We start from the raw sequence: 25,803 nt of genomic DNA, 5'->3' as shown, positions 1-25,803 counted from the left end.
GCTCTGCGGTGATGGATCGCTCCGATCTCTGGTGTTTGCTGCTGTCGCTACGGGTCAGTTGCCGGCGCGCGATCCGCGAGAAGGAGGTGCAGGTACAGGGCAGCACTAACTTAGCCCGGCGGATAGTGCATGCACCTCACTGTGGCCGCGGTGTGCAAAGGATGCAAAATCGACCCCGCGTTTTATCACTTGGGTGAGAGCCCACTGAGCAATTTGTGCAGTCACCCTGGTCCTTCCGTGAAAATGCTTTGCAAAGCAGGGTTTAAAAAAATGCAAAAAAGAAAAATCAATGCCGATTGCTAGATACGTTTCCAGTGTAGTCTTTGGAGTGATGTGTCCAGGCCGCCGACTTATACTGGCAGATGGACTATAATGTGGGGATGTGTGAAATTATCCACTTTGGGAGGAAGAATGGAATATTTTTTTAAATAGGTGAGAGACTGGATTATCTGGTCATTATCACATTGCTGTTTGAGGGAGCTTGCTGTGTGCAAATTGGCTGCTGCATTTCCTACATTTCAACAGTGACTATACTTGAAAAAGTACTTCATTGGCTGTAAAGTGCTTTGGGACTTCCGGTGGTTATGAAAGGCACTATATAAATGTACGACTTTTCCTTTTTTAAATGTTAGTATGCAGAGGGATTTGGGGGTCCTTGTACATCAATTACAGAAAGTTAACGTGCAGATACAGCAAGCAATTCAGAAGGCAAATGGTATATTGGCCTTTATTGAAAGGGGGTTGGAGTATAACAGCAAGGAAGTCTTACTGCAATTCTAAAAGCTTTGAGACCACACCTGGAGTACTGTATACAGTTTTAGTCTCCTTACCTAAGAGAGCATATACTTGCCTTGGAGGGAGTGCAATTAAGGTTCACTAGACTGATTCCTGGGAAGAGAGAGCTGTCCTATGAGCAGAGATTGAGTAGAATGAAGTTTAGAAGACTGAGAAGTGATCCCATTGAAACATATAACATTTTTAGAGAGCTTGACAGGGTTGATGCTGAGAGGCAGTTTCCCTTGGCTGGAGAGTCTAGAACTAGAGGGTATAGTCTCAGGATAAGGTTTTGGCCATTTAAGACTAAGACGAGAAATTTCTTCACACAGTGGGTCACGAAACTTTGGAAATCTCTACCCCCAGAGGGCTGAGGATGCTCAGTTGATGAGTATATTCAAGACTGAGATCGCTAGATTTTTGGACACTATGGGAATAGGATGGGAAAGTGGAATTGGTGTAGAAGTTCATCCAAAATCTGCAAAAAGACATAGACAGATTAAGTCAGTGGGCAAAAATTTGGCAGCTGGGGTATAATGTTGGAAAGTGTGAGGTCATGCACTTTGGCAGAACAAATTGAAGAGCAAGTTATTATTTAAATAGAGAAAGATTGCAAAGTGCTGCAGTACAGTGGGACCTGGGGGTACTTGTGCATGAAACACAAAAGGATAGTATGCAGGTACAGCAAGCGATCAGGAAGGCCAATGGTATCTTGGCCTTTATTGCAAAGGGGATGGAGTATAAAAGCAAGGAAGTCTTATAGCTATATAAGGTATTGATGAGGCCACACCTGGAATACTGTGTGCAGTTTTGGTTTCCAAATTTGCGAAAGGATATACTTGCTTTGGAGGCAGTTCAGAGAAGATTTACTAGGTTGATTCTGGGGATGAGGGGGTTGACTTATGAGGAAAGGTTGAGTAGGTTGGGCCTCTACTCATTGGAATTCAGAAGAATGAGAGGTGATCTTATCGAAATGTATAGATTATGAGGGGGCTTGACAAGGTGGATGCAGAGATAATGTTTCCATTGATGGGGGAGACTAGAACTAGAGGGCATGATCTTAGAATAAGGGGCTGCCCATTTAAAAAGAGATGAGGAGAAATTTCTTCTCCCAGAGGGTTGTAAATCTGTGGAATTCGCTGCCTCAGAGAGCTGTGGAAGCTGGGACATTGAATAAATTTAGGACAGAAATCGACAGTTTCTTAAACGATAAGGGATTATGGGGAGCGGACAGGGAAGTGGAGCTGAGTCCATGATCAGATCAGCCATGATCTTATTGAATGGCGGAGCAAGCTCGAGAGGCCATATGACCTACTCCTGTTCCTATTTCTTATGTTCTTATGATCTTATTGAATGGCGGAGCAGACTTGAGGGGCTGTGGGCTTACTCCTGCATCTATTTCTTATGTTACTATTCCCAAATGTGGCCTGAGGTTCTCTGTACTCCATGTAAACAGCAGAAATAATAATTGGTACAAAGAGAAATAAGCTTATCTGTTGAAATGATGGAGCTTTTTGCTGCTTTACTAAGATAGTGTGGCAATTTTTGGTAGTTGCAAAGATTGTGCGCTGATGAAGGGTCATTGGCCTGAATCGTTAACACTGTTTCGCTCACCACAGGTGATGCCTGATCTGCTGAGTATTTCCACCAGTTTCTGTTTCTGTTTGAGATTTCCAGCATCCACAGTATATTGCTTTTCTTTTAGGTTTTGACCTTGATGTATGTGGCATTTGCAGTCTATCCAGTTCTTGCATGCAGTGGTCAAACGTACTTTTTAATGAGGGTTAATGTGCTACTTGCTAATATTAGGAATGCAGTAGCATTTCAGCACAATAATGAAATCTATAACAATTTATTTTCTTTGATTCCAACAGTATTATACGAAAAGAAACAATGGCCCTGAATTTGCGGTCACAGGCTTCCCTCGGGAAATGCCTCCGATCTGCAAATAAAATGCCCGCGTACCTGGTGGTCTGGGAGGTACGGAGACTCGTGATCCTGGGCGCCTCTCGGTACTCGTGGGTAGAGACCCATGCATCACAGGGACACGTGGTTCGCCAACGCCCCTGGGATCACATGGGCCAGTCCAACGAATGAAAGTAGGGAATCCTCATTCATGCTTATGGGGATTCCGTATGTACAGAAACCCCATAAGCATGAATGGGACTACCCTAAAAATACATGTATGCATCAAATAAATGACAAAAAAATCATTACATATTTAAAATGAATTAAAATGTCATTTAATTAAATATTTTTAAACAAAAATTTCATTTTTTTAAAAATAAATGTAAATGTTTTAAAGGGGCTAAAATAACCTTACCTTGTATATGTTTTTAAAATGATTAACAAATTATTTTTATGTTCATTTAAACTCTTGCAATAGTAAAAGCAGGTCTTATGCCTGCTTTTATCAGCCATAAGAACTTCACGGCAAATAGCCCAACTCTCCACCCAGGGACGCATTGGATCTGTCAAGAAGATTCTTGACAGATCGCAAGTTTTGGGTTTTCGCACGCTAAAACCCAGAACTTGTGATACCCTTGCGGGCGCGACGCACCTGTAAGGACCACAAATTATGGGCCATAATGTTTCCCTTTACTTATTAAAAATGTATAGTAAATAACCTTGTTATCCATTTGGTTCATCAGTATTCTCGGATTCAATAAATGAAACCATATACGATATGGCTGTATTACAAATAAAGAAGGTATTGAAGAAGGATTGTGCCTCACTGTTAAATGATTTACAGTTACAAGTTTGGTTTAGATGAAAAAGACCCATAGGCTCATTTGATCTTATCCTTTCAAATTAATGATCCTATTGTAATCAGCATCAAGCAGTTTCTTAAATTATGTTAAAGCTTTTCTTTCGGTCTAGTACCAACATTTTGAGGTATGTCAAATTTTGAATATCCCTATTAAATGAAAAATAAGAAAGCAATTGTTTTTTGCCACACACACTGCTTTTCATGCTCTGCAGCTAAACAGTGTAATAATAGTGGCCGCAACTTTCGTTTCGCATATTAAAAATGACTTCTACCTCATCAATTCATGTAAAACTTTGTTTACATCTTTCAGAATACTACCAGTGGCATGTAGATAAGTAATTTCTGCAAACTTTAGGGCAACATAAACTAAATTTCCACACTTGATAATACAGTAAAAAACAGAACATACATAATTGAAGTTGCACCAAATTTAATCATATAATGAATAGGCAAATGCAGGTCAACTTAACTAAACACTGCAGAACATATCAAATCATTTGTGCAAAATTGAAACTAATTTTTTACATAATATTTGAACATGAGAAAAATGCATCATTAAGATTTGATAAACTACTTGTTTATAAGAGAGGCATTTAACATTCATATAAATGATCTCTATTTCTGAGGACAATTCTTGTCATTTGGAAAAAGCAGCTGAGTTGGTAGTAGAGCTGATACTGTATTAAGCAGTTCTCAACATTGCTGATTGCATTTTGACGGTGAAACATAGATACCATTACTCAGTCCAACCAAAGAATGAATCTGGGATATTCCTAGACTACTACAGCAGAACATTGCTTTTCATCTCTCCATTAGGTAGCTGGTTTAAAGCAAGAAAGAGATTGAAACCAAAGACACTTCCCTGACAGACCCCTAGCACTCCTCCTCTGGTTACAAGAGTTAGATGCTCACACAGGAACAACTGATTATAGAGACTGGAGAATAGACATTGGTTATATACCATAGCGTTCTTCATTCAATGCTTAAAACAATAGCTGGCTAGACAGGATTCAAAACTTCGCATTGGCATCTAAGTGTCTCAATTCTAAAAGTGAATGGCAGAATATTTAACAAAAAATTATCTTTTAAAATCCATCAAAACACAGCTTGCTTGACCACCTAATGATATGATTTGCATCTGTTAATGCAGATATTTAATGCAATTTGTGAACCACAAAAATCAATGTCAAAGGTTTCCTTTCTTAATTTTATGCAAAGATGTGATCCTTACCAACAGTTGCCATTATGTTCATCACCAGCATGCTTCCAGAACAGTTTAGGAGCTGTTCCTATGATATATCTGGGTTGTTTTCTAGGAAAACAATACCACTGACAAAGTTAAAACAATTTGAAACTTTTTCAGGATCTTACCTGTGCCATCTTGAGCAGGATGTAAGATCACAATTCAAATCCAGCTTGGACAGAATAAAAATGATTGGAGCCAAGGTGTTTTCTGACAGTGCAATGCACCTTCGGAACTGCCTACTGCATCGTTCTAACGGTACCGACTAAAGACTATAGAAGATTGTTGGCTGTCATCAAATATTGTTGTTTTAACAAGTACTCAAGAAAAATAAGCATTCTTGGGTTCAGGTTAGTCTGAAAAATAATAGATTAGGGCCATGCATAGAATTTTTACTCATTTTGATATCTAAAGTGACAAGAAATAACCTCACCACTGAAAAATAGTTTTCAAAGTTAGTTTTTCTCCCTCTTGTAAATTATGCAATATTAATAAATGGAGCTGTGGTTCAGAAATAGAATATGCATTTTAGAGAAACAATCCATCCTAATTGCCACAGAAATCACTGCTCTATTGATTCTGTTATTAACAGCAAAAGAAAACGAACAGGAGTTTTCAGTTAACTTTAAAGAAAATACTAGCAAAAACAGTATCTTGTCAGGACTGCTATCTTAATCTACTTATCAATCATGTATTATATTTGGTATGTGTGCCATGCTCTCCTTCCTTGGGTACCTGTATCACTATCATATCTCTATTCGTGACTTGATAGGTAGCTTTATAATGGAAAAATCCTGTCACATGGTCATGCCTGCAGCTGCACACTTCTACCACTAGATAGAGCTCTGAAAGTTCAAGTTGCTCAGTTATCTGGGAATGTTGAGATCACATTTTCCATCTTAGCAAGAAATTACTTTTTAATATAATATATATTGTTGACACTTGAAACGTGACAGACAGTCAAAACCTATATAATGACAGGAAGTCAAGACCAAATGAAGTATTAAGATCAATCATGTTTGGAGAGTTGGGGAATAATTGGACCCAGATAGCAGAATGGGAGGAGGCAGGAGGAGATAGGCAGAGATGGGGATGTGCATAGGGAGAAGGAGAAGGAGAGGGATGGGGATGAGGAGGAAGTACATAAGGGGCATGGAGGAGGAGGGTGCTGTTTCCCAGGCTGAATTGCTGCTTGGTAGGGAGGGAGAAGAAACTGAGTTCAGAATGGGCCAGCAATTATTTCTCTGCTCAGTATGGGAAAGTAGGCTAGTATTTTTTTCCCCCTTGTTCAGTGGGAAGAGTGTGGAAGGTCTAAGCTAATGCTCTATGGTGGGTGAAAGGACTTCAGAGCTGATGTGCTGCTCAGTGTGGGGAGATGGAGGCATGGGAAATATGGTTAGGAAGCTTTGGAAGAGCTCATGGAGCCAAGGTGATAGTTTGAGGGTGGGCAGTTTGGCTTGATTGGTGCTCAGTTGGAGGTAGGCTGGATTGCTATGGAGGAGGTTTTCAAAGGCAGATGTGGTGATTGTGTGTATGTGTGTGTGTGTGGGGGGGGGGGGGCTGCTGCAGAGTGAAAGTAGCTGTGGAGGGGTTGGGAGAGACAAATGCTCAGTAGAAGGGGTGATTGGTCCTGTTCAAAATGTTGCTGGGATTTAAGGCCCATGGTGCTGGTTATTGAAGGAGACACAGGACCACATGGGTGGGGTGGGATTATGCTGAAAGTAGCCTGGCTAGAAATTGCAGGAGGTGCAGAATGATTGACCAAGTAAATGCAATCCGGCGGGCAGGGGCACCTAATATTCTCTGGGTCTACCAGAGGACCAGATCAGTGGGACACAGGAGGCATAAACGAATTGCAGGCAGGTGAGAGACTTGTGGGCTCAGAGTGATCTCTCTGGCTCCCAGGTCTGAAATTATCATAGTTTACTGCTGGAGAAGATCTTTTTCATTTTCTTCAATTAATTTTGTTTTCAATATCTTTTTCACGATCTCCCCTGTGCCACCTTGAGCAGGATGTAAGATCACAATTAAAATCCAGCTCGGACCGAATAAAAATGAATGGAGTCAAGGTTTTTTCTGACAGTGTAATATACCTTCGGAACTGCCTACATTATATAAATGCCACTGCACTCTGCTAAAGGTACCGATAAAAACCTATCATCGTCATAGGCAGTCCCTCGGAATTGAGGAAGATGTGCTTCCACTCTTAGCATGTTCTTAGGTGACTGTACAATCCAATATGAGAACTACAGTCTCTGTCACAGGTAGAAGATTGTTAGTTGTCATCGAATATTGTTTTAAAAGTACTCAAGAAAAATAAGCATTCTTGGGTTTAGGTTGGTCTGAAAAATAATAGATTAGGCACTCTGCATAGATTTTTCTCATTTTGATATTTAAAGTGACAAGAAATCACCTCGCCACCGAAAAATAATTTTCAAAGTTAGAATTTCTCCCTCTTATAAATTATGCAATATTAATTCATGGAGCTGTGGTTTAGAAAGAGAAGTTGCATTTTAGAGAAAAAAAACATCCCAATTGCCACAGAAATCACTTGTCAGGATCTTGTCGGGACTATCTTACTTATCAATTATGTATTATATTTGGTATGTGTGCCATGCTCTCCTCCTTTAGGTATCACTATCGTACTTCTAGGTGGTGCTTTGACACAACTTTTCTATTATAAAGCTATCTGTCACATGGTCATGCCTGCAGCTGTACACTTCTACCACGAGATGGAGCTCTGAAAGTTCAAGTTACTCAGTTATCTGGAAATGTTGAGATTACATTGTTTTCCATCTTATTTTCGAGCAAGAAATTACTTTTATATAAATACATATATATATATATAATATATTGTTGACACTTGAAACGTGACAGACACTCAAAACCTATATAATGACAGGGAGTCGAGACCAAATGAAGTATTAAGATCAATCACGTTTGGAGAGTTGGGGAATAATTGGACCTAGGTAGCAGAATGGGAGAAGGCAGATTGGAGGTGGGAGGAGATAGGCAGAGATGGGGATGTGCATAGAGAAGGAGAGGGATGGGGACAAGGAGGAGGAAGTGCATGGGGAGAAGAGGTTCAGGAGGAGAGGGGAGTGGAGGATATTTGGAGGATTAGTGGAGGAGGAAGGTGCTGTTTCCCAGGTCGAATTGCTGCTTGGTAGGGAGGTAGAAGAAACTGAGTCCAGAATGGGCCAGCAATTATTTCTCTGCTCAGTACGGGGAATAAAGTAGGCCAGTATTTTTTCCCCCTTGTTCAGTGGGAAGGTCTGAGCTGATGCTCTATGGTGGGGGAAAGGACTTCCAGAGCTGATGTGCTGCTCAGTGTGGGGGGGATGGGGGCATGGGAAATATGGTTAGAGGACTTTGGAAGTGCTCATGGGGTCAAGGTGATAGTTAGTTTGAGAGTGGGTGGTTTGGCTGAATTGGTGCTCAGTTAGAGGTAGACTGGATTGCTGATCTATGGAGGAGGCAGATGTGGTGATTGTGTTGGTAGTGGGGCAGCACGGTGTGGGAGTAGCTGAAGTAATGTTCACAAATTAATGCTCAGTAGGAGGGGTAGTTGTGTCCTGTTCAAAATGTTGCTGGGTTTTAAGGCCCAAAGTGCTGGTTATTGAAGGAGACACAGGCAGGGCTGGCGCAACCATTAGGGGAACTAGGCGCTTGCCTAGGGCGCCAAAATTTGGGGGGGTGGGGGGTGCAAAAAATTGTGTGGATCAGATCTTTCGGAACAGCTTACTTTGTAGCTTCACGGGTTGTTGCGCCAAACAAACACGGGAACTATTCACCTGAAATTAAACGGTTGCTTCCAACGCAAGTTACACTTTTAAAATAACAATCCAGAGCGTTGAGCTTTGAATAGTTGGCCGTTTTAATGAGCTAGTTTATTTTAATTTAATGTCTTGGTCGGTGGAGGTGGCACCATTTTAATCTACAGTGCGCGTCCTAAATGGTTCTAGCCCCGGAGAAGCTGTTCAAGCCTGGCTGAAGTTTCACGGACTAACGGGATTGTGCAGCCGCTGACTCAGCAGAGAGAAGGCTGATTCAGGCAGACTATCTCACATAGAAGCATAGAAACATAGAAAATAGGTGCAGGAGCAGGCCATTCAGCCCTTCTAGCCTGCACCGCCATTCAATGAGTTCATGGCTGATGATGGATCGGATTAGGCGGTGGTCCGTCTAGCAGTCATCAGCTCCTGTCATGGAGCGGGTGATGCGCACATCCTTATGATCCCTGGCTCAGACGATGACATAGTTGAGCAGGTGCCAGTGCTTGGAGCGAGGGTGTTGTCACGATGCCTTGTATTTGTCCCTCTGGCGGAACAAGGTGTTGGTGATGACAAGTTCGTGCTCTAGGTATTTTGTCAGGAGTAGGATACCACTGGAGTTGGCTTTCCCTACACCCTCTCTGCCAATCACGCCCCCCAGAGGTCTGTGCCTTACCAACCCTGGCGTTGAAGTCACTGAGGAGGATCAATTTGTCGCCCGCGGGGACGCAGGGCAGGGATTTTTTGAGGTTGGTGTAAAAACCCTCTTTGGCCTCATCAGTTGCGTTGGGGCTTACGCACTGATGACTGTGGCGCACTGGTTCCAGGATAGGGTGAGTCGAAGAGTCATGAGGCGTTCGTTACCTCCCCCCCAGGGGGAGTCTTTGAGGCGGTCAACCAGCTCGTTTTTGATGGTGAAGCCGACTCCGTGGAGGTGGTGTTCTTCCTCTGGTTTCCCTTTCCAGAAGGTGGTGTAACCTCCACCTTGTTTCTTGAGCTGGCCTTCCCCTGCCCGCCGGGTCTCGCTTAGGGCGGCGATGTCGATATCAAAGCGTCTAAGTTCCTGGGCAACGATGGCAGTGTGGCATTCTGGCCTGTCGCTTTTGGGGTTGTCCATGAGGGTCCTGACGTTCCAGGTCCCAAACTTCATGTTAAAGGAGTGGAAGATGCCTGTGCGTGAGTTCTTTTAACGTGGGGTGGTCGTTGCACACAGGCTGAGCTGAGCGAGGTCTTGATCCAGTGGCAAGGGGGTTCAGGATGACTGGAGACAGCAGAAGCGGTGCCGCAAAAAAGTCAATGCCGGAGCACTTAAGGACCCAGCTAAGAGAGCCCTATACAGCGAGCGCGTTACAGCTAACCTGGTGTGCCTTGACGACCCCGAGACTCAGAATGCCCACAGCGCTTGGTCTGCCCTCCAGGCCTCCATAACCAGTGCCTGCAAAGAGATGCTCAGTTACTCAACCAGGAAATACCAGGACTGATGAGCATGATCAGGAGATCCAAGAGCCAATAGATTGCAGCGCAGGGCATTTCTGAGCCTTAAACAACAACCCAACGCAGGAGCAGCATTACAGACGGCTCAAGGCTGAGGTCCAACAAAAAGCCTGGGACCTAAAGAACAGGTGGTGGATGGAGAAAGCACAGGAGATACAGCAGCTGGCCGACAACCATGATGTGTGAGGATTCTTCATCGCAGTGAAGGCCACCTATGGGCCAAACACCCAAGGCCCCACCCCACTGCTGGCCAAGAACGGGGAAACATTCATGAAGGACACCGAGGCAGCCAGGGCCCGTTGGAAGGAGCACTTCGAAGATCTCCTCAATCTAGACTCTGCCTTTGACTCGAGTGTTCTCGACTCCATCCCGCAGCATGCTACCCGCCACCTCTCCGTGAGACCCCAACACTGCACGAGGTAGAAAAAACCATAAGACAGCTTAAAAACAACAAGGCTACGGTTGCGGACGGAATCCCTACTGAGGCATTGAAATATGGCGGAGAGGCACTGCTGGCGCAAATACACGACCTCGTCTCTCATCTGGAGGGAGGAGAGCATGCCAGGGGATCTCAGAGGTGCAGTAATCGTGACCATCTTTAAAAAAATGGGACAAGTCCGACTCGGCAATTACAGAGGAATCTCCCTGCTATCAGCGGGAAAGTCGTCGCTAGAGTCCTCCTCAAACGTCTTCGTCCCGTGGCCGAGGAGCTCCTCCTGAAGTCACAGTGTGGATTTCATCCCCTACGGGGCACAACGGACGTGATTGTTTGCAGCGCAACAGCTACAGGAAAAATGCAGGGAACAGTGCCAGCCCTTATACATGGCCGCCTTCAACCTTACAAAGGCCTTTGACACTGTCAACTGCGAGGGTCTATGGAGCGTCGTCCTCTATTTCGGATGGCCCCAAAAGTTTGTCACCTTCCTCCACGACGACATACAAGCCATGATCCTTACCAACGGATCCATCACAGACCCAATCCACGTCCGGACCGGGGTCAAACAGGGCTGTGTCATCGCCCCACCCCTCTTCTCAATCTTTCTCGCCGCCACCTCACAGTCAACAAGCTCCCTGCTGGAGTAGAACTAAACTACAGAACCAGTGGGAACCTGCTCAACCTGCGCTGTCTCCAGGCCAGATCCAAGACCACCCCAACCTCTGTCGTCGAGCTACAGTACGCGACGACGGCTGCGTCTGCGCAGATACAGAGGCTGAACTCCAGGACATAGTCAACGTAGTTACTGAGGTATACGAAAGCATAGGCCTTGTGCTAAACATCCGTAAGATGAATGTCCTCCACCAGCCTGTCCTCACCGCAAAGCACTGCCTCCCAGTCATCAAGATCCACAGCACGGCCCTAGACACCGTGGGCCACTTCCCATATCTCTGGAGCCTCCTATCAACAAGAGCAGACATCGACAACGAGATCCAGCACCGCCTCCAGTGCGCCAGTGTAGCCTTTGGCTGCCTAAGGAAAAGAGTGAAGACCAGGCCACCGAGCTCATGGTCTACAGGGCTGTAGTAATACCTGCCCTCCTGCATGGTTCAGAAACATGAACCATGTACAGTAGACACCAAGTTGCTGGAGAAATATCACCAATGATGTCTCCGCAAGATCCTACAAATCCCCTGGGAGGAAAGGCGCACCAACATCAGCGTCCTTATTCAGGCTAACATCCCCAGTATTGAAGCACTGACTTCACTCGATCAGCTCCGTTGGGCAGGCCACATAGTTCACATGCCAGACACGAGACTCCCAAAGCAAGTGCTCTACTCTGAGCTCCTTCACGACAAACGTGCCAAAGGTGGGCAGCTGAAACACTACCAGGACACCTTCAAAGCTTCCTTGATAAAGTGTGACATCCCCACTGACACCTGGGAGTCCCTGGTCCAAGACCGCCCTAAGTGGAGGAAGTGCATCCGAGAGGGCGCTGAGCATCTCTAGTTTCAACGCCGAGAGCGTGCAGAAATCAAGTGCAGGCAGCGGAAAGAGCGTGCGGCAAACCAGTCCCACCCACCCCTTTCCTCAAGAGTCTGTGGCTTTCGTATCTGACTGTTCAGCCACCTAAGGACTCACTTCAGGAGTGGAAGCAAGTCTTCCTCATTTCCGAGGGATTGCCTATGATGATCTTGCGTCCCTCCTCCTGCATCTCTTGATTTCCACGTAACTCACCCACGATGTCAGTTTCTCGGACAGAAGCAAAACCCCGCCCTGGAGTTGTTGCCGGCTGCTGCCTTTCAGGACCAGAAACAACAAAAAAAACAACATGGCTTCTTCTCTTATGATATTGTTGATCTTTTGCAACGGCAGTCCCACATAACCAACATCATTTTGGGACCATGCTTTGATTGTGCATGAATCATAAACTCCTTTAATATACAATCAAATGCAAAAACAGATCCCTATTTGCACCAGATGCGTCTCTCCAAATTCTTGAGATACACCCACTGTTTAATCCTGATAAGGGCATCATTAAATTGCCCAAGAACGTTACGCTTGAACCAAGATTACACTTGAATCCGGATTTCTATGCATGGCAGATAACATGGATAACTTCCAAATCTTGACTGAATTATCTATTATGTAACAGGATCTTAGAGATTTTTTTCTTGCACAAAATCTATCACACTTTTCAAATACTTGTTTTAGGTTAAATTGACTACAATCCCTTCCCTGTGCATTTAAATGGAGCAAGCAACTTGGGACAAGGAACTCATTGAAACTGAGGCAATGGATTGACAGTATTCTGAAGTCAGATGATGAGTAATTATGTACAATATCTTGGGGACCATTCCCAAATGTCTCCAGCCACCCCAAGGTGATTCTGTTGTTTTACTTGCTGGGTTCTTCTCTATGGTTTCTGAATGTTAACTTTACTGGGTTTATTCAGGCAGGTGTTTATCTGCGATCCAAAGCTGGGTTGTTTCCATTCCCTGCAGTTACTCTAGTTACAGGGTAATTGTTGATATTGCGTCGCTTCTGGGGCTCTGTTTCAATTTTGTACCATTTTGTATTTGCCGTTCAGTCGGAATGACATGACGGGGAATTTAAAAAATCACATGTTTGGAGGAATCATGTGATAGATTGGTGAAGCTGCGGTGCATCACATGTACTTGAATTCCAGACGGTCTAATAGCGCCAGTCTTATAAGGGAAGGGGATACCTTGTGCCCTAGTAATCAGGGTGCTCTGTGTAATGAGCCGCTTGTACTAGTTGTCTATACTTCTATAGAGGAATTTTTGAGGAAAACACTAATTGCCCGAAACTCAAAAGCAAGCCACTAAAAGAGATACAACAGTAAGCGCACATTAAAACATATACACACAAATAAAATGGAAAGAAAACATACTTATTGCGATCCATTATTAAAATGTCAAATGTCAAGCTACCCTGATTAATTTGGCCGACAAGGTACCTAACCCAGGCGCCCTTGTGAGATTGGGAATGGGGGGTTATGTTGAGTGGGGGTAGGGATGGATGTAGAAGTTTGTGTACAACACCATTTGACATTTCTGTAAAAGTTCCTGTTGATGGTCTTTCACTTGGCTTATCCCCGCCCCTCTCTCCTTCGGATTCACCCGACTTGATCCCCTTTTAGCAGGTTAAATTCATACCGTTCGCGCATTCTTGTACAAATATGGAGATGAGCTCAGCCAGTCATCTAGCAGAGGCTCTACCTTATAAAAACCTGCCCTTAAAATAAATAAACAGGCCCCCTGATGTGGCTGTGGCTGGGATCCCACTGGGTGTAGTTAGAGAGGAAAGGGGACCCGGGGGGAGGCAATGCTCTCCATCAATCACATCCAGCCTAACTAGGTGGGCATCTCACCCAGCTCCATCAGGGATCCGCCAAGCCCACTCGGTCGATCCCCCGTCAGCGTCACTCCACTGTCACCAGCGGGCTTTGACACAGACTGCACTGCTTTTGGGCACCCGATCGCATCCTTTGTGAACAGATCGCTCAGCGAAAACATTTCCCCCACCTAGAAAGTACTGTTTTGATGGCTCTACGCACTGGGACCACTTGGTTTGGTCAGGTCTTGCGCAGAGTTAGGTTGCAGGGATCCTGGTCCCAGCGATCGAGCAGCTTGCTTTGCCTGTCTGCCTCAAAGAAAGCCATTGACGAAGACCAGTACATCTCAGATAACGAGTTGAGGTGGAAGGGATTGGCGGGGCACCAGATGAACAGTTTGCCCAGGACGCCATTTACCCGTGTGCCGGCCCTGACCACAGGACCACACACTGCTTAGTTTTGGGTGGGGTGGGATTATGCTGGAAGCAGCCTAGCTAGAAATTGCGGGAGGTGCGGAATGATTGACCAAGTAAATGCAATCAGGCGGGTAGGGGCACCTAATAATATTCTCGAGGTCTACCAGAGGACATGATCACTGGGACACAGGCAGTTGAGAGACCTGTGGGCTCAGCAGGATCTCTTTGGCTCCCAGGTCTGAAATTATCATAGTTTATTGCTGCAATAGATCTTTTTCATTTTTTACAATTGATTTTGCTTGCAAGGAATGTTTCGGTCTTTGATTCTTCAGATATCTCGCATTCCTTCCTTCAAGAACTGTTGTCTTAAGGTGATTCGCTTCAGTAGTATTAGGAAATGTTTCTGCATTGGTTATTTTTTTTAAGACTCATCAAAGAATTGGATTATTATACATTATGTTATTGACGCTTCCTTTGATACCATAACTGGTGTTTTCTTTGGAGGGGCGATTAGCTGGGATTTTGTAAGTGTACTGTTTGAGCTGTTATGTTACATGGCACCACAATTGTTTACAATTTTGTCGTGCAACATTACACTGACAGCAGCATCTACCGGTACAGTACCTTTGGGCTTCTGAGAGTATTCACCATTTTTAACGTACACATGGAATCTTTCTATTCACTAATTTTATATATTAAAAGCAGTGCAGGATCCCCCAATGGCATACTGAGTTTAACCAGTGAATCTCTGGGCTACAAGAACTAATAAGCTCCTAGGTTTGATTGCTGGACCCAGCTGAATTAGCTGATCTCGGCATGGGTGTTGGTATAGGAGCTATAATTTGAAATAATTATACTTCTGAACAATTTTCGGAGCATCACAAAGTACTGATGCATGGAATTACTGAAAATGTATATTAAAAAATAACTTCTTTCTTGTCTTTAGACTGACTTCACTTTATTTGAAAAGACCAAAGTGGCCAAACCAACACGGAAGAATCCATCTCGAGGAATTGGCATGGCAGCTGATTTAGCAGTCACTGGTGTTCAACCCAGTCGTGTAAGTCATAAGGGATGCAGTCATTATAGAGTCAGAGCAAAGACTTCGTATGTGGATGAAACATTATTTGGTCATTCTAATAGACTTCAGAGTTCAGAAACTGAATTTGATCCTCCATGGATTTCTACATCTCAAGCTGGTTCTCAACAACCATTATTGTGGAGTCCAAGTTCACAAACAAGGCCGAGTGCAAACGGACAAATCGGTCCAGTTCCAACCCCTTCTAAGTGTGGTGGTACACCAATAAAAAAGAACAAATACAGGTAATGACCGGCAAAGTATGAATGTTTGTGTGAATTCTAGTGTAGACAGATCAGCCAGTTAGTCACAGTCAGTGCAGCTCTCTTTCGTTCACGTAAACTGGTTGTGCAGCCTGTTGCCTCATCAAATCTCCTCTCAACCTTCTCTGCTTCAAGGAGAACAACCCCAGCTTCTCTATAGTATCGATGCATTTAATGGGAGTCTAGACAAGCACATGAGGGAGAAGGGAATAGAGGATTATACTGACAAATTTAGATGAGGAAAGACGGGCAGAGGCTTGAGTGGAGCATAAACGCTGGCATTGACTAGTTGGGCTGAATGGCCTGTTTCTGTGCTGTATATCCTATGTAATACTCGAGATGCCGTAATTGATGACATGAGAATGATAAATTAAGTGTTGGGCTGAATAGAGTGGGAAGAGAAAGCGGGTGATGCATTCAGTAAACCCAACTCAACACTTTCTGGATTGGGGGTTATTCCAGATCATGGAATAGAATTGCAGAATTTTAAACACAGGCCATTTGGTCTATCAAATCTGCAGCAGTGTTTACATAAGAACATAAGAAATAGGAGCAGGAGTAGGCCATATAGCCCCTCGAGCCTGCTCCGCCGTTTAATATGATCATGGCTGATCCGATCATGGACTCTGGTCCACTTCCCTGCCCGCTCCCCATAACCTCTTATTCCTTTATTGGTTAAGAAACTGTCTATATTTGTCTTAAATTTATTCCACAGCTCTCTGAGGCAGCAAATTCCACAGATTTACAACCCTCTGAGAGACTAAATTCCTCCTCACAGTTTTAAATGGGCGGCCCCTTATTCTTAGATCATGCCCTCTAGTTCTAGTCTCCCGTATCAGTGGAAACATCCTCTCTGCATCCATCTTGTCAAGCCCCCTCATAATCTTATACGTTTCGATAAGATCACCTCTCATTCTTCTGAACTCCAGTGAGTAGAGACCCAACCTATTCAACCTTTCCTCATAAGTCAACTCCTTCATCTCCCGGAATCAACCTAGTGAATCTTCTCTGAATTGCCTCCAAAGCAAGTATTTCCTTTCTTAAATATGGAAACCAAAACTGTACGTGGTATTCTAGGTGTGGCCTCACCAATACCCTGTATAACTGTAGCAAGACTTCCCTGCTTTTATACTCCATCCCCTTTGCAATAAAGGCCAAGATTCCATTGGCTTTCCTGATCACTTGCTGTAGCTGCACACTATCCTTTTGTGTTTCATCCACAATTACCTGCAGGTCCCGCTGAACTGCAGCACTTTGCAATCTTTCTCCATTTAAATAATAACTTGCTCTTCAATTTTTTTTTTCTGCCAAGGTGCATAACCTCACACTTTCCAACATTATACTGCATCTGCAAATTTTTTGCCCACTCACTTAGCCTGTCTATGTCGTTTTGCAGGTTTTTTGTGTCCTCCTCACACATTGCTTTTCCTCACATCTTTGTATCGTCAGCAAACTTGGCTAGGTTACACTCGATCCCTTCAGCCAAGTCGTTAATATAGTCGTAAATATTTGGGGTCCCAGTACTGATCCCTGCGGCACCCCACTAGTTACTGATTGCGAACCCGAGAATGAATCATTTATCCCGTTATCTCTCTCTTTTCTGTTAGTTAGCCAATCCTCTATCCACGCTAATATATTAGCCCAACCCCATGAACTTTTATCTTGTGCAGTAACCTTTTATGTGGCACCTTGTCAAGTGCCTTCTGGAAGTTCAAATACATCACATCCGCTGATTCACCTTATCCACCCTGTTCATTACGTCCTCAAAGGATTCCAGCAAATTTGTCAAACATGACTTCCCCTTCATAAATCCATGCTGACTCTGCCTGACTGAATTATGCTTTTCCAAATGTCCTGCTATTGCTTCTTTAATAATGAACTCCAACATTTTCCCAACCACAGATGTTAGGCTAACTCGTCTATAGTTTCCTGCTTTTTGTCTGCCTCCTTTTTTAAATGGGGGTGTTATATTTGCAGTTTTCCAATGTGCTGGGACCTCCCCAGAATCCAGGGAATTTTGGTAAATTACAACCAGTGCATCCACAATCCCTGCCGCTACTTCCCTTAAGACCCTAGGATGCAAGCCATCAGATCCATGGGATTTATCTGCCTTTAGTCCTATTATCTTACTGAGTACCACCTCCTTAGTGATTGTGTTAAGTTCCTACCCCCGCCCATAGCCCCTTGACTATCCACTGTTGTGATATTTTTAGTGTCCTCTACCTTACAGACTGATACAAAATATTTGTTCAGAGCTTCTGCCATCTCCATGTTTCCCATTACTAACTCCTCCACGAATCACTAGTCAAATCCCATTCTTGCTCACACCCAGTAAGTTTAAAAAAAAAATTCAAGTAACAATCTAAGGGGGCGATTTTCAGCAAGGCCTCTGCCCACCCAAGTGCCGTCGAGGTACCAGATGGTACTTTGGGTGTGATATTCAGGAAGCAGGGTCCCTCGAAGGTCATCAGGCGGCAAATGGAAAACGTACGCCACCAATCTGGGCGGCAGCAGGAGGGAGGTCGCATTCTCGGCAGCAGAGGCGCTTGCCATCCAAGTGCTACCGAGGATGGAGTCGGGCCCACGGAGAGTCGAAGACCTGAAAAAAACCAGCAAAAAATTTTTAAAAGTATCCGTAGACCTTCAGGGGACCCCATACAGGTAAGTCGCTGTTGAAAAAAAGTATTAAAATGTTCACTTACCTTTTTTTCAGGTTCTTCATACCATCAGGGACAGACCAGCCTCCAGCCAGCAGTCCATCTCCGTTCTGCCGCCGACTCCTGCCCACAGAAATCTGGGAGGTCAGTTGCACCACTCAGTGGGCGGTTCCCGGCAGCTCTCCCCTCACGCCCGCTCCAGGCCACCCCAAAAGTGGCACTGGGCGGATCTTCAGGAGTAAGGTGGGCGGCAGTCAGCGGCAGCGGGCGTTGAGGTGCTGAAAATCAGCCCCTAATTCTCTCATAAAAAGATTTATGGACTCTGGTTGAACAATGGTTTGTGGCACAGAATTCCAAATTCTGATTACTGTGTGTAAATAAATTTCTTCTAAACTCTAATTATTTTTGTGATCTTAAAGTGGTGCCCTCTCAATACCTTGTTCCTGACCAGTGGAAACAATCTACAATTATTTTCCTTTACCTTGTATCGTAATCTCGATCAAGTCGCCTGTCAACTTTCTCCGTGCTAGTAGAAAGAAAAAAAACTCAGCTTCCCAAGTCTCGATTACAAATGTACACCCTCACCCATGGTAACATCCGAGTGAATCCAAGCTGCACTTTTCCATTCCTTTTATCTATTTCCTATAATGAGTGTACAGTGCAGCATTATCTCCCTATGTTTGAATTCTGTGCCTTTAGATACAAAACCAAGGATTTTTTTGTGGCCTTGACCTTCTTGCACCTTTAATAACATGTGTATATATGCAAACTAGGGACTTTCTACAACATTTAAAATCATACCATTTAATATGTATTTCCTTTCCTTATTCTTACTTCCAAAGTGTATTACATCATATTTTCCCATGTTGAACTACACCTGCCACCTATCTGCCCTTGTGCAGTCTTTCACATTCTTCATCACATTTGGCCATAACCCCAATTTGGTATCATAAACAAATATTGACATCCATGCCTGTTCAAAGAAAGATGGAAAGGGATATTTGGATGATTAAAGAAAAAAGGCATTAGTTTATGTGCTTGAGATGATGCTGCTGCAGATGGTGTCTAACTTTCTTCTGACTCAGCAAATCCTGCTACTATCCTTTTATTCTGGTCCATATAATTCTGAGTTAGGTTCCATTATGTCAAGGAGACACAGAGGTTGGTGTTAACAGATAGACCTAATGCTTTTAGGAAGTATTTTATTGCCTGTTCTGTAATGTTAACCTGGTAGATTCATAGAATAATACAGCACAGAAGGTGGCCCATCATGCTTGTGCCAGCTCTGTAAAAGAGATATCCAATTAGTTGCACTCCCCTGCTCTTCCCCCATAGACCAGCAAATGTTTCTTTTTCAGTATTTACCCAATACCCTTTTGAAAGTTATTATTGAATCTTCTTCCACCACCCTTTCAGGCAGTGCATTTCAGATCATAACCACTCCTCATGTCGCCTCTGGTTCTTTTGCCAATGACCTTAAATCTGTTTCCTCTGGTTACTGACCCTTCTGTCACTGGAAACAGTTTCTCCTTATTTACTCCATCAAAACCCTTCAAGATTTTGAATATCAAATCTCCCCTTAACCCTCTCTGCTCTAAGGGGAACAACCCCAGTTTCTTTTGTCTTTCCACAGAACTGTCTTTCATCCCTGGTACCATTCTCGTAAATTTCCACTGTTATAAGGAGTTTGTCATTGGTTAGTGAATGAAGACTATCTTGTGTTTTGTACTGAACCCTAATCTATTATTTACAGTTTTTAAAAAAAAAACCTGAAGATTCTGAGAAGTTTCCCAAAGTGTTGTGCTGTGTTATCATCTGATAGGACACAAATTTGAGTGTGTGACTCATGGGATGGCACTGGCCTAATTTGATGGCTTTTTCCTACTCATTGAAACTTAAGTCAAGGAGGCTTAGTTGCAAGTCAACTCTCAGCCAGGGAATTGTGCATAAGAAAATATAAAGGCAAGAAATTAAAGCTCATCTGAATTGTAGCCAGACTCTACAGCAGTATATAATATTTGTTTTTACAAATTACTTTCAATTTGTTTTGTTGGGAAATAACTTGCTGGTGGAGAAATTGGGCTCTGTAGTGCCTGTTTTTTTAGGTGCTAACCTGCCGCCTAAAGGTTGAAAATTGGATCCTAGATGCGTGCTCACACTTCTGACAGGAAGTGTGGTGGACGCCGCCTTGGTACAGTAGTTTGTCCGCGCGCATCTAACGACTGCCAGCAGCATGCAGAGCAAATATTATATTACATCAATCATATAGCTGATTTGACACCACGCTGCCATTTTTGAACGTCACGCTCCACCCAACACCCTCTCTTACCCTCCCACAGCTGAACATGCCTTAAAAGGTATGAAGGACCGCCCCCCCCCCCCCGCCCATCTGTCCTAGTTGATGGATTATTTCTTCTTGCTGCAGATATATTCAATATATTTTTGATACTTTCCTATACTTCTCTAAACTTTCAGTAGTCTATGGGGAATGGTCTGGCTGGTGTTGAAGTAATATTTTGGTAGCTTAACGGCTCATGCTGAAACAAGTTACTTCCAGACATGAATGACCTGGTAGGCTTTCCACTTGGAATTGAGCGTGACTGAGAGAATGAAGTGAGGTCACGCAGAGTAGGACAAGGTGCTGGAAGTGGGAGGAGGAGGGCTCTCTGTAAAAGACCATGTTCGCCCAGAATCTTTAGGGAGCAATTTTCTTATCTGAACTTCAGCGAGGATCAATGCATGAGATGTCTTCGCTTCACTAAAGAGGTTGTGACTGAAATCAACCAACTGCTGCCACCATCACCTCAAAGCAAGCAAGGACTGCATTGTATGTGGCTGCCAAGGTGACTGGCTCTAAACTTTTATGCGTCTGGCTCCTTCGAGGCTGCTGCTGGAGATCTAAGCAACATCTCGCACTTTGTAGTACACTGCTACATAAGGGAGGCCGCTGAAGCTCTCTATACAAAGAGAGACAGCTTCATCTCATTCCCTCTCGCTAGAGACAAGTATGCAGAGCGAGCACAAGGGTTTGCTTGGATTGCAGGCTTCACCATGGTGCAGGGTGCCATTGACTGCAGCACATTGCTTTGCCTGTGCCGCATGTGAACTATGCCATTTTCCTGAATCGAAAGGGATTCCACTCCCTCAGTGTGCAGCTGGTGTGTAACTACAGGCAGCACAACATGCACGTGAATGCCCATTATCCTGGCAGTAGTCATGATTCCTTCATTGTGCGGCAGTCCTCTGCCAGCTGCATTTCACCCACCATGGCAAGTCAAAGGCTGGTTACTGAGCGACAAGAGTTATCCGCTCATGATATGGCTGATGACTCCGGTCCAGAATCACGCACATGTTCACAGCAGGCCTACAATGAGAGCCATGTTGCCCCAAGGAACATTATAGAGCAGATCATTGGCTGCCTCAAATAATGTTTCCGCTGCCTGGACTGCTCTGGAGAAGCCCTGCAGTACTCAACTGAGTGGGTATCAAGATGTGCGGTAGTATGCTGTGTGCTTCACAACCTGGCCATTATGAGGGAACAGCCCTTGCCACCACTTATCAGACGAGAAACTGCGGAGCAGGAGCCCGATGAAGAGGAGGAAGTGGACGAGAAGCAAATGCAACAGGATGTGAAGGAACAGGAAGAGGAAGGAGGATACAATGTAGAGAACCCCTTTCTGCCCGGGCTCTATGTGATCAAATAATTCACGTGCGACACCAGTAACCTCAACCACAACTTCCCGTTCACCAACAGTTCCACTCTCCTTGCCTTTCCTCTATCACTGACCATCACACAGTACTCTTGCTGACAACAAAAACAAAAGCCACCAGAAAAGCATATTCCAATCCAAATTTATAAATTAAATCATGACACAATGCACACAAAAATAAACGAATCACTCTTGCGATGCCCTTTCCCATGATGACCAGCACTGTCTTCCCCAATGGCTGTTAAAACATGTAGGCAGGTTTGTCCTCCTCCATTTCTTTGCTACCTTTTCCTGCAAAAAAGAGGGAAGTGTGTTGGTGAGCGTTGTGCAATATGTTTGGGTGATGTCGCTGTCATGGTTGAACAGCAGCCAATGTGTGCAAGCAGTGAGTTGTGGGTATGAGGCTTGCAACAGTACTAAGTGTGTGAGGGGATAGGTGAAGCATATGAATAGTTGGGTTCCGGGTTGTGCCTTCTGAGCATATGTTTGAAGAGCCCCCTGCATATACAGGACATCTCTCCTCCCTGCCACCTCTTCCACCAAGGCCTCCAGTGCATTGTCTGAAAATCTTGCTGCGTGCTCTCTCGCATGTTCATCCATTGCGCAAAGTATCACAGCACCGATTCAGTTTTGAAAAAAAAATCACTTGTTGCAGCCACATCTCCCCTTTAACAGGCGCAGGCTGTCTTTAAGTAGCATTAGGCACTTGTGAAATCGGGGCCCCTTGCTGATTTCATGCAACCAATGAGCAACGTGGGTAGTGTTTGCACTAATTTAAAAGGGCAGGCAGCACGAATTTAACGTACTGGTGCAACGCGATGAACTGGCATGGGTTAATCATGCACCGCGATTCCTGTGCCCTTTTTCAAGTCTTATCCAAATTCATCCCAAATGTCTTTACTTTTCTTAGAATTGGCATTTTGTATGGATAAAAGCATAGAACAACCTTTTGGGGGGGGGGGGGGGGCGGGAAATGGCCAAATCATTCATACCAACTTTATTAGAAAATCATTCTCATATAAAAGCCAAGTCAAAGTAGTTTTGTCACATTCTATGGTGATTCCTGCATCATGCAATGAATTCCAGTTTAAAGAGATGCCTTCATTGACTAATCTGCAGAAGTATTGTGATACACTAGAGGGCGCTCCTATTATGGTAATTCTTTACTCAAATAATGTAGCCATGATTCTTTCTCAATTTAAATCTAGTTACTTTCAATCATAGTACCGATAGCTTGCAATATCTTGAGGCCCATCGCATTGAGCAGTCTTGCCAAGTCATGTGGTTCATTAGTTCAGCAATTTGTGTTCTTAATGGTCCTAGCAAATTTTTCGATGACCTGAAGAGACAATTTCAGTAAACAGTCTGTTTAATCCAAAAGAGTGGAGTTTATTCTGTATCACATGCGGAAAGACATTTTGGAATATTGGTGAAGAAATTTGCTCATTGTTACAAAACTTTTCGTAAATTGCAAATGTAGAATAGTAGAATCCATCTTAATAAGTGGACCCCAGGCAGATCTAGGGTAGCTATAGATTAGTTAAAAATATTTTGTAATTGATCTCTGGTGCATTTATTTAATATTATATTCTGTGCTCTTTATTTTCTTCAACCAAGGTTAAAATATTGTATGCCCAGCTACTGTGACGAATCACTTTTTGGCTCTAAGCAAGAAGACCCAGGCTGGGAGGCACCATGGACTGCAAAAGAAGTCAAAATGAAAATTCGTCCACTCTTGTGGACTCCTCCAATGCATAAAATTAGCTCAAATGCATTTTGTTCTAGGAGCAACCAGTTCACGTCTACCAAAGGAAACCCAGTGAAACCGCTTTATCCAGCCACAAGAGAATCTTCTACTGACTTTATTGCTGAAGACAGAGGTAAAACGGATTATTGGCAGAGGCCAAATAGCAATAACGACTCTGCTAATGACACCCCTATTCGAGGAAGATCACAGTCTTTGACTAGGATACACAATGCTAGAAAACAGATTGCGAAAGCAGATTCCATACAGAATATCCCGAGGAATGCAGAGCAGTTGCAGAGTAGACCAATTTCAGCTATTGTTGTACTCTCAGGACCACAGCACTTCAATAGACCAAGATCAGGTAGTCTATCAGATTCTGTTTCATTCAGCCGACCCAAGACCACAGGTTCCGTCAAGTTAAATCCACCCTGGAAATATTGAAGCTGACGTTTTATGGGATTGAGGGTGTAAAGGAAGATGAGTTATTTCTGAAGTCACTTTGGAGTAGGGAGGTAGCTGCATTTTCTAAGAACCATGAAATAATTGAGTTTTTTTGGCTGAGCTGTCAAAAATACTACTAATTATGAATATTTTTCAAAAATCATGTTTATTTAAGTGAGTGGGAAAAACTGGTAATGGAGTTCAGTTTGAGTGTGATCCACTTTGGATCCAACAAAGACAAATCGGAACACTTTCTTAACCTAGGAACTGCAGGGGAGCAACACGATTTGGGTGTCCATGTATGCAAATTATTAAAAGCTAGTGGATAGGTACAAAAATAATCAAAAAGGCTAATGGAATGCTGATATTTATCTCAAGGTGGCTGGAATACAAAGGGGAGGAAGTTGTGCTTCAGTTATATTGAGCATTGGTTATATCCTATCTGGAGCACTTCATTCAGTTCTGGGCACTGCACCTCAGGAAGGATATACTGGCCTTGGAAGGAGTACAATACAGATTCACCAGAATAATACCAACCTTAAAAGAGTTAAATTATGAGGACAAAGTGCAGAAACTTGGCTTGTATTCCCTTGCCAATAGATTATTAAATCCTGATGATCTGGTGAAGGGGTATGTAGGATTTCTGAATCTCTCTGGGCTTACATTTGACAGTGAGACGATTCTTTCAGAACAATTGGCACAGTTTATTAAAAACACACACATGCATTTAACAGCAGTCATCAAATATCCTATAGATCTACCTTAGTTACAACAGAGATACAATGAGGTTATAATAAAAAGCGATATTCGTTATGCCCCTTTTGTTGGCTGGTTTGAACACACGGCATGCTGATTTGGCTGGTCTTCAACAGGAGGTCTTTTGTCGTGTGTCCAGCAGGGAGAGAAGAGAGAAGTTCCTGGCTTGCGTTTTTTATATTCCTCAAGGCCATTGTCCTCAGAAAAGCCTCCCGATTGGACTTTGGTTCCAGGGCAGCTTCATATTGGCTCTCCTCACACATGTGGATGTCTGGTCTGGCTCAGCCATCTCTGATTAGCTTAAATGGCTTTCCAATACACAAAACCCATGTGGCAGTTCTGGGGGCTTTCATTTTGTTTCTTACAAAACTTAGCCCATGCTGGCAATCTGTCGGCTTCCATTTTATCTCAACACAAACAGGCTTTTCCGTTAATCTACAATTTTAACATTTATACATAAACATAATCAATTTTAATCATTAATAAACACTTTTATTCTTACAGGAAAGAACAAGAGTGGAGTTTTATTATGGCAACACCTTGCATAGCTGTGTATTAATTTTTTCCCCAACTAGAGTCTGTGAATCCTGCACTTCTATTTGCAGTGAAACAACAATCAACTCCTTTTCATTATGAAATATTCTGCCAATAACTAGTAACATCATCATAGGCAGTCCCTTGGAATTGAGGAAGACTTGTTTCCACTCCTGAAGTGAGTTCTTAGGTAGTTGAACAGTCCAATATGAGAACCACAGACTTTGTCACAGGTGGGACAGACAGTCGTTGAGGGAAGGGGTGGGTGAGCCTGGTTTGCCGCACGCTCTTTCTGCTGCCTGCGCTTGATTTCTGCCTGCTCTCGGCATTGAGACTCAAGGTGCTCAGCGCCC

The 25,803-nt window shown here is 43.7% G+C and overlaps 1 protein-coding gene across 1 annotated transcript; it reads left to right on the top strand.

Annotated features, from left to right (window-relative positions):
• The first annotated feature begins 73 nt into the window (after positions 1-73).
• On the top strand, positions 74-25,413 carry LOC139268906 (RBPJ-interacting and tubulin-associated protein 1-like). The gene is made up of 3 exons (XM_070887737.1): positions 74-193; positions 15,211-15,587; positions 23,590-25,413. Exons 2-3 carry the CDS (start codon positions 15,283-15,285, stop codon positions 24,158-24,160), a joined length of 876 nt encoding a protein of 291 aa, XP_070743838.1. The 5' UTR covers positions 74-193; positions 15,211-15,282; the 3' UTR covers positions 24,161-25,413.
• The last annotated feature ends 390 nt before the right edge of the window (positions 25,414-25,803 follow it).

This window comes from Pristiophorus japonicus, chromosome 8 (genome assembly GCF_044704955.1).
Source record: "Pristiophorus japonicus isolate sPriJap1 chromosome 8, sPriJap1.hap1, whole genome shotgun sequence".
Classification (NCBI taxonomy): Eukaryota; Metazoa; Chordata; class Chondrichthyes; family Pristiophoridae; genus Pristiophorus; species Pristiophorus japonicus.
The sequence above is the reverse complement of the archived record's forward strand: the minus strand, read 5'-3'. Positions and strand labels throughout refer to the sequence as shown.